At 52.8% G+C, this 9658-nt stretch overlaps 1 protein-coding gene across 1 annotated transcript; it reads left to right on the forward strand.

Moving 5' to 3' along the window:
• Nucleotides 1–1014: 1014 nt before the first annotated feature.
• Nucleotides 1015–9385, forward strand: LOC123391635 (maestro heat-like repeat-containing protein family member 2A; the record flags this gene model as incomplete). The annotated part of the gene is made up of 8 exons (XM_045078494.1): nt 1015–1059; nt 1793–1891; nt 2140–2321; nt 5479–5610; nt 5828–5990; nt 7980–8078; nt 8581–8637; nt 9255–9385. Coding segments are annotated over exons 2-8 (846 nt in total), but the record flags the coding sequence as incomplete, so codon positions are not given.
• Between the last annotated feature and the right edge of the window lie 273 nt (nt 9386–9658).

Here is a 9658-nt window from a genome sequence, read left to right on the forward strand (position 1 = left end):
TCCTTGGGCCCTACTTTTGGTTCAGGGAAATAGGGTTTTTGCCCTCTCACCTGTCCTAGAGGTGCTTCATCTAAGTATTCTGTCAATGGGAACCCCATTCCCCATCTGGTAATCTGTCCAGTCCCTGGGGAGGAAGAGTCCTTTTCCCAGGACTCCTCTGTGACCCACCCCCACCCCCAACTGCCCTGACCACATCTTCCCACCCCGAAGTCCTATGACCACATGTTGGAAGAAGTCACCTAGAAGATGTGACTGCCGGTTGACCCATGAGCTGGGCCTGGGAAATTGAAGGCTCCCCATCCCCTCTCCTGTCCTTGGAATGAGGGTTCTGCTTGCCTTTCCCACTCCCAGAGCCTGTTCCAAGGACACAGCCCTGAGGTGCTGATATGGTGTTGAGGCCACCTTGATGGTATATGTGACTGAACCTACTAAGGCCTCGGAATAAACTCTTCAGATGCAGTTGGCAGGTGCAAGGATCCACAGTCTTGATGCTTCCCAAGAGAATCACTGCATGTGAGTTTCTTGCTTATTAAAACTGCCATCTACCAACCCTGGAGTGACCTTTCTTGGGCCTCCCCCTGCCTTCTGAGTGCAGGGGCCAGGAAGCTCCCATGGAGCTTGCAAACCATCAGTGCATCCCCAGGAGACATGGTGGCGAATCACCCCCCCACTATCACCGTGCCCCTTTCCCAAAGAGGCCACCATACTTTACCACACACATGAGTAAGAAAATCATTTAATGACAACATAATGTGGCACTTTAATCACAGGGCCCTGTGCACTCCTCAAAGCCCTCACTTGAGAAAGACTCAGGAAGGCAGTTAGATCTCAAAGTTCCAAAGGTCTGCTACCTAACGGTGATGATTCTAATGAAACCCTCCCACCCTGCCAGGGGACCCATTCCTTATCCACAGCACGGCGGAGAAGCCAACTACCCCCACTTCTTCGGCAACCCCTCCTGCTATTATTCCCATTACCATTGATGTGTATTAGGCAAAGAACAGGGGTTTTTTCTTGTGGTATATTTTTGTTCCATCCAGGAGAGGTCTCTGAGGAAAGGTCAGTATTTGGGTCCATGTGTAGCTCTTAAAAGGATTCCCAGGAGGGAAAGAGCACAGGACTGATCTGGGAGTGTTCAGCTCTCCATTTGGACATCTGTGTTGTTTGCCAACCCTTAAGAAGCTGCTGATGTTGCAAGAGCCCCTTGAAAGGAGCAATGGGGGCAGCTGAGGTGGATTTCTCATTAATCATTAGTTTAAGTTCAAGAGAAGAGAGAGGAAGGGTCCTTCTTAACAAGTGTATTTGTTAGCTACTGCAGTGTAACAAATGACACTGATTTAGTGGCTTAAAACAACACCCATCTATTACCACACAGTTTCTGTGGGTCAGGATTCAGGGTGGAGACAGTCTCACAGGCTGCATTCAAGGTGTGGACAGGACCACATCCTTTCAGTTCTCTTCCAAGTTTTTGTGGTTGTTGCAGAATCCAGTTCCTTGTGGTTGTAGGACCGAGTCCCTCACTTTCTTGCCACATGGCTCCTTCCTTTGGCAATTTGTCACACTGTTTCCATTTCGAGGCTAGTGTGAGAATCCTCTCCAGGCTTGTATAAGATCATGTGATCATGGGAGTGGTTTCCTGTTGCCTATGCCACTGTCCACTGCTTAGAACGTGGGTCTAACCAAGTCATGGTTCTGCCCACACTCAAGGGGAGAGTCTTATACAGGGCGTGACTCACTGGGGGTCATCTCAGGGTGTGTTGATACACAGACTATTTTACAAATTTGGTCTTAGAGGAGCTTGAGGAAGAGATGACAGAAGCAGCCATAGACTCAACTGAGGACCCATCAGAGGAAACAGAAGACCTGGAACCTCTGGAACCAGATGACAGAGGCAAGAAAGTTGGCCCCACCCCTGCATTCCTGCCTCTTCCCCATGCCCACCGCTCAGTCCTGGCCACCAACTCTCTGGGAGCGGGTCCTAGCCTCAGTCTCAGTTTCTCCTTCTGCACAGTGGACAGGGAGGCCCGGCTCCATTGCGGGGGCAGCTGGAGCTGCAGCAGGGCAGTGTTGGGAAGGCCTGGGCATGGAGCCCTCCTGGGATGGCCCTCTCAGCACCCCAGCTGTGCCACCTTGTCTCAGGGACTTTCCAGCAAGTCATGAACCTCCTCAACATCATGGACAGTGGGTCAGCAAAGACGGACACCGCCGGGACAGGTCCTGACATGCGGAAGATGCTGGCTTCAGTGATCATCACAGACAAGGCCACCACAGAGCCATCCGTAGTGATGAATGCTCTCATCCGCTGCCTGCAGGTGCCAGAGGTAAGGCCTGCCTGCCCCCCGACACCTGCCCCCCGGAGCCCTGCCCTACTTGTGGCTGCCTGCACAGCCAGCCACCGCTCAGCACACCTTACTGACCACGGCGGGCGTGGGGCCAGGTGCTGAGGCTCAGAGGTGGGAGAGACTATGAGGTTCTCACTTGGAGGACCAGCAGGGGCTGTCATAATGTTTAAAAGCTGCCTTATTCTTTTTTTAAATCATTATTATATTAGTTACCATGCAGTGTGTCATTAGTTTTTTTTTTTTAAAGATTTTATTTACTTATTTTTTTTTTAAAGATTTTATTTATTTATTTGACAGAAATCACAAGTAGATGGAGAGGCAGGCAGAGAGAGAGAGAGAGAGGGAAGCAGGCTCCCTGCCAAGCAGAAAGCCTGATGCGGGACTCTATCTCAGGACCTGAGCCGAAGGCAGTGGCTTAACCCACTGAGCCACCCAGGCGCCCTTTATTTACTTATTTGACAGAGAGAAATCACAAGTAGTCGGAGAGGCAGGCAGAGAGAGAGAGAGGGAAGCAGGCTCCCTGCTGAGCAGAGAGCCCGATGCGGGACTCGATCCCAGGACCCTGAGACCATGACCTGAGCCGAAGGCAGCGGCCCAACCCACTGAGCCACCCAGGCGCCCCGTGTCATTAGTTTTTGATGTTGTGTTCCAAGATTCATCATTTACATATAACACCCAGTGCTCCATGCAATCTGTGTCCTCCTTAATACCCATCATAGGCTCACCTATCCCCCACCCCCCCACCCCTCTGCAACCCTCAGTTTGTTTCTCCAAGTCTATTCTGACACAGCGGGTTTGGGTTTGGAAGCCATGGTCCACAGGCAAAGGTTTGCAGTAGAAAAGCAGGCTCCTGGGCTGAGTTCTTTGCTCTCTGTAGTAATTGGCTCAACCTGGGAAGGGCTGTCTCTCCAGGACCTGCAAGGCCCCAAGATGTCAGGAGATATAAAAAAGTGTAAGTACAGGATTAATACCCAGGCTGTCATCGGTGATAAGTGGCAATAAATAGCCAATAATAAACAGGTGTGCATGTTTTTAAAAATGAACACGTTTCAAAGATTTGTTATTCATTAACTAGTGAAGGCACCAGCAAAATGTTAAAATCTGGTAAGAAGAATGTTTTACTCACAGAGATTTATATTCTTTGCCAGACAAAACTCATTTATGTTGCAATGAACAGGAATAATTTTTGTTGTTATGGAGGAAACATTTGCATCGTTATCAGTTTCCTGTGACTGAGCTTCTAGCCCCATGGAGCCCTAACCTAACCTAGAGGATCATGGGAGATCAAGGACACGCTCTCCTTGAGGCACTATAACCCAGACCTCCTCGGGGGCCTGTTTGACACTAGCTTCTAAGTCTTGGACAATTTTTGTCTTGTTGACCATAAATGTTCTCCAGAGAGTCCTCTTGATCACAGATAAGGCTGGTCTTGTAACTGATCTGGCTGTTTATGTAGGGGCTGCAGGAGTATTAATTAAGAACTCAGGCCTCAGTGGGTTAAGCCTCTGCCTTCAGCTCAGGTCATGATCCCAGGGTCCTGGGATGGATGCCCGCATTGGGCTTTCTGTTCAGCAGGGAGCCTGCTTCCTCTCCACCCCACTCTCTTTCTGTCTCTCTGTCTACCTTTGATCTCTCTGTCAAATAAATAAATAAAAATCTTTTTTTTTTTTAGACTTTATTTATTTATTCGAAAGACAAAGATCACAAGTAGGCAGAGAGGCAGGCAGAGAGAGGAGGAAGCAGACTCCCTGCAGAGCAGAGAGCCTGACGTGGGGCTCGATCCCAGGACACTGGGATCATGACCTGAGCTGAAGGCAGAGGCTTTAACCCACTGAGCCACCCAGGTGCCCCAATAAATAAAAATCTTAAAAAAAGAAAGAAAGAAAGAAAGAAAGAAAGAAAGAAAGAAAGAAAGAAAGAACGAACTCAGGCCTCCCTGAGTTCTCTTTGAAAACCTAGAGCACATGTTCTCAACGGGGATGATACTGTCCTGAAGTAGATAAAATGGGTTCTGGGTGGGAGGAGGCATGAAGAAAACCTTACCTTCTTATGTATAAAGCATGGACATGTATATGGCTCGTAAACAGACACGTAATATATTGGTGGTATTAAGGTTTCATGGTGGGGGAGGGGGAAATTAGAAAAATAGGTCTAAGAAGGATCTTTAGGGAGCAGTTAAAAAAAAGAAGATTGCAGGACACCCATCCAGGGCCAGGCGGTACTGGACAGGCAAGGCCTTACAACTTTCTCCCTTTTAGTGGTTTTTGTGAGGAATCTCTGATCGGGCTGTAGGATTGTTGGTTATTTGCTATGCTAAGACCAGGCAAACAAGGCCAAACTCTCTGGAGCAGATTTCACTAGGACAACATATCCATTTGGGTGAATTCCTTTCTTCTTGAGGTGCCCACATTTTCCAAGGCCTCTGGGCTGTTGGGAAGTGGCCGCCCTACCACCCAAGAGCGGGGGCCATCCTCCAAGGGCTTTGCAGGCCGTGGCCCACATTCATCCTTTAAGTGCGGCTCATCACACTTGATTAAGTACGAGTTATTCTCCAAGGCAGATCTGCAGGTGTGGCCTGGGTTGTACTAAGCCAGGTGGTTTAACATGGTGATAAGGCTATCTAGGAATCAAAGTAGAGTAAGAGGCACACTTCCTGGCCTCAGGTGTTCCCTCACGAGGGCAAAGGGTAGGGCAGATGCTTTCTTGGACTTTTGGGGACCCCTCCTGGTATCTCCATGTGTTCTGAGCCCCATCCTACAGAGGCCTCATTACAGAGGCACGTGGATCAGAACATGGCCTGTGGTTTGGCCTCAAATTCCAGCCCCTCTTCCAGTCCTCTCAACAAAGGCTAGATCTCTTGGGAGCCAGCCCCCACCCTTAGAGGCTTCCCGAGTCACCTCATTAGCATAACAAAGGACACTTTAAAAACTCTCAACTCTGAAAATGCTAAGAGTTTTAGGAGGTCTGTGCTAGAAATGGACAAAGATCAAATATACGTATCTTATAAATCATGGGTACATGGGAGGAGGGCCGTTGGAGGGAGCCGATGGAGGACTGTGCTGGGTCTGTCCCAGCACCGTCTTGGGCTCCGTGGCCCAAGTCTGGCATCTTGCCACTTGCCATACTTGCTTCTCAGATTTCTACTCAGCGCAAAGTCAACATTTACAACATCCTCCAGGAGATCATTCAGCAGGAGGGGGAGCTGGAGGAACAGGGAGTCCAGAGGCTGGTCACCATCGCCTCCAAGGAAATGAGAGAGACCCTGGAGGTAGGAGAGCCCGCTCACAATGCCCCCCCCACCTCCCCCATCCCCAACCCACCCAGGGGCTGGGCCCTGGTACGTAGGGCCTGGGACACGCAAGGCCCTTGTCCAGGGACCTCAGGGGTCAAGAGGAGGCTGAACCCGAGGAGCGCACGGGGCTGGAGCAGTTGTGGAGCGGGAGGGTTTTTTGTGGAGCCCCACGTCCCTCTCCCGTCCCTGGCAGGAGGATGGTGATGTGAAGGCAGAGGTGGCCAGTGACACGCTGGTGGCTCTGTCCCGAAACCACTTCAGCATGGTCATGTACGAGCTGCAGCACCACCTGAAGCCCCTCAACCTCACGGATGAATTTGTCATCATCACCTTGGCCAAGCTGGCCAATGGCAACGGTAGGCCCCGTGGTGGCCCGGCGCCCCCTGCTGGTCTCCGCCTCTCTGTTCTCGGACCAACCCCTTCCTCTCTTTTCTACTTTCTAAATTTCTCTTTGTAATTCTGGTTAGTTAACACCCAGCGTTATACTAGTTTCAGGTGTACAAGAGAGCGGTTTAGCAATTGCACGCATCTCGTGGTGCTTGTCCCGACGGGAGCACTCCTTACTCCCTGTCATCACCAATTCCACAGCCCCTCCCTCTTTTCTTATCTTGCTCCTGCATTCCTTTTTTCCCTTTCCCTGTGTCTCCCGCCGCTGTGAAGATTCTCTGTGTCCCTGCCTCTTGTTTCTGTCTCTTTATTCCCCTGTCATTCTTTCTTCAAAGCTTTCTCCTCTTGGGCTCCCCCTTCATTCCACAAGCAGGTGCCGAGCTCCTGCTCCAGGCAGGGCTGTGGCCAGTGCTGGATGAGGGGCCGTGTCCCGCCCTATAAAGGTCTGTAAACAAGTCAACAAGAAAATCGATGATTATCATATGAGGTGAGGGATGGGAAGAGAACAGTCTGGTGGGTCTCTGAGATCAGGAGGAGGGAAGGGACCTCACCTCTGGGGGGGTCTCCCTGAGGTAGCAACATTTCAGCTGTGACCTGAAGGGATGAGAGGATGGTAACTGTGTGGAGAACCAGATATGCCTCATGTGCAAAGGCCCTGAGGCAGGAAAAGGCTTGGTTTCTCTGCAGAACTCAGGGAAACTGTGGTTATAGTTAGGGTGAGGGGGAGATGGGGTAAAGAGGGGTTGGAGAGGCTGTAGGGCCTGGTGTAAGTCTGGACTTCATTCGAGGGCCCTGGAAAGCTGTTGAGGGTGTCAAAGCGGCAATTGCCTTGTGGAACAAAGGTTCTGGGAAGACCTTTCTTGCTGTTGTGTGGACAGAGAAGGGAGAAGAGGTGTGTATCTGAGAGGCATTGGTGGCTCAGGCTGGGGCAAAATTTGGGGAGTAGTGGATAGAGGGGAGACATAAACAAGACTCCAATCGATGGGATGATGAGATGTGTGCCCAAGGTGAAGGAATAAGTGGGAGGAGCCGCGGATGTCTCCCCGGGCCTCAGGTTTTGAGCAGCTGCCTCTACAGTGGGTGCATGGAGCTCACATGCACAGGGGACCTCCAAAGAATGAGGACAGCGTCCAGTTGGTGTGTGGATGCAGAGCTAGAGGGGAGGTAGAGGGATCTTCTTTGCAGGGTCCTTAGCGTGCAGGTAGTGCCCAAGCCACCCATGCCCGCGGAGCGGCGGACGCAGAGAGAGGAGAGGAGAGGCCAGCACCTGGCCCAGGGAAGCCCAGCCCAGGGAGAGAGCTGGCAGGGGCTTGGGGACAGTGTGGGTCATGGAGACTGTGAGGACAGTGACTCAGGAAGGGGCCAGGGGGCCAGCATGTCCCCATTTCGCACTGGCTCTGGTCACATGGGGCCGGACAGATGGAGAGAGAGATGGCGGAGAGGCAGTGGGGGCTGGGTGGACTTGCCACTCCGAGGGGGCAGCCGGATGGGCTAGGCCTGGGGGGAAGTGGGGAAGGGTGGTTCTGTCCCTCCATAATCCCTCCTCTCTCCCAGTCCAATTCTTGGTTTCCTTCCTCTCTCTCTTCTTCTGGTCCCTCTTTCTCACTGGCTGTTTCCTGGTTTCTTCCTTCATCCAAGGACATTTGTGGGACACCTAAAGAGCCAGGCATCTACCAGCAGAGCCCCACTAAGTCTCCCTCCCCACCTTCCTGATCTGCCCACTCTTCCCTGCAGCCCCGTCTGGGTTTCTTCTGACTCCTTGTCCCCGGCTCCTTCCCCCTACACCTGTTGCTAGCGTCCTCTTTTCCTGTAGCACCGACTTGTGCTGTTTCCTGCGGCCCTGGTGGCATGCTCTGCCCCCGTGGGGACTGGAGGCGGCAGACCATGGGGCTCATCCTCTCTGCCTTGCCCCATGCTGACCTGGCCCTGCTCCCTGTCTTCTCTCGCGCCCTACACAGTGTTTGAGTTTATGCCATACATGGGCATCACCCTGGCCACTATATTCACGATGCTGAGACTTGCCAACGAAGCCAAAATGCGGCAGGTGATCTGCGGTGGTAGGTGTCTGCTTGGTCTGCCTCTCTGGCCCCGGTCAGGGTGCCCGAAGTGGGACTGGGACAAACTGGTGGGTGGTCTGTTGAACAGAAGATGTTTCTTCCCAAACGGTGACCCCAATCTCCTGCGTCGTGTGTGGCCTCTGATTCACTCTTGGGGGTGGGGGGTGGTACGTGCTTTCAGGAGAAGATGGCTTAGCGGGAGGAGGTCAACATTGGGACTCAGCTCAGCAGGCTCTGTTCCCAAGCATTTCGGGAGGAGGCCCGGAAAGGACAATGGGAGTCCTGGAACAGAGACCAGGGAAAATGGCCCTACAGTGGGGCCTGCTCAAGTCAGGCCAAAGACCGGGTTTTCCTGGATGGCTGAGGCCATCTGGGTCACCCGTTGGTTTTCCGGAAGTGTGCGAGCACACCGTCCTGGAGGAGGCGGTCTAGTCCGGCTAGTCCGGGGGAGGCCGAATCCGGCTCCTGTCCCTCCGGGCTCACCGCTTTCCCCCCTTGGCAGCCATGGAGACCTTCTGTGAGATGGTGCAGTTTTACCTGAGCATCTGGAGGACAGCGTGTACCCGGTGATGACCGAGGATCAGTTTGCCATGAAAGCTCTTCCCCATGTACCGCTATTTTGTGACCGTGTGGCTGAGGAGCCACAACCCCGAGGTGGATGAGAAGCACCTTTCTTGGGTGCAGGGAAGGGTCCCGTGGTCCCCCCAGGTCACGGCTCCCCAGCCTGTGTGGCTAGGAGCACAGAGAAACCGCTGGGTCCAGCCTCATTCCCAGAACCCTGGAGAGACAGTGGACCTGAGATAAACAGAGTTGCTGAGCCAAGTGGGGTCTTTGGAGCCTCAGGGAGGGCGTCTTGAGAAGGGATGGGGGCTTGCTGGATGAGGGTCCCTGTTACAGCTAACCTTTTTTACAAGGGGAACTATATTTCCACACATCAACTCTGTGCTATGGGACCATTTACAGATAAGGAAAACTGAGGCCACACTCAGGTTTTCCTAAGCGACTGAGCTGGGACTCACACAGGGACAATCCGGCCTCGTTGCCTGCCTGTGGGGGTCTCGGGCGGGGCCTCAACTACTTCATAGTTCCCCTCTGTCGCGCGCAGTTGCTTGGCACTCTGGATTGTCCTGTGACCTCACTGTGGGTTTTGCCTGCGGGCCCGGGCTCCTGGGGCAGGTGTGAAGCTGGGGGTAATCAAGTCCCTGAAGCCGATGCTGAACCTCCTCCTGCCCAATGACGACCTGCGGGAACAGCTGATACGACTACAATCACCCTGCTGCTGGAGGAGTAACGAGGCGTGGCTGGAGGCAACTCTTTCGTCACGCAGGGTTGAGATGGCCACTGGCCATCCGCCTGCAAGGAGCTTCGGTTTCAATCCTGCCTGGGCTCCCAGGGGGCTGTCCCTCCGGGCAGGAGTTGGGCCCAGCAGTTGAATTCTTGAGAACTGAATGCTTGCGCTTACACGTGGAAGGGATGATGGACCCAAACGGTCTTCAGAGCCCACAGTGAGGCTGTATGTGTTTGTTTCCAAGGGCTGCCAACAGAACGAGAAACCACCCAGGGGGGTGGCCTAAAGAACA

This window comes from Mustela putorius, unplaced genomic scaffold (assembly GCF_011764305.1).
Source record: "Mustela putorius furo isolate JIRA1106 unplaced genomic scaffold, ASM1176430v1.1 tig00000275_pilon_pilon_pilon, whole genome shotgun sequence".
Classification (NCBI taxonomy): Eukaryota; Metazoa; Chordata; class Mammalia; order Carnivora; family Mustelidae; genus Mustela; species Mustela putorius.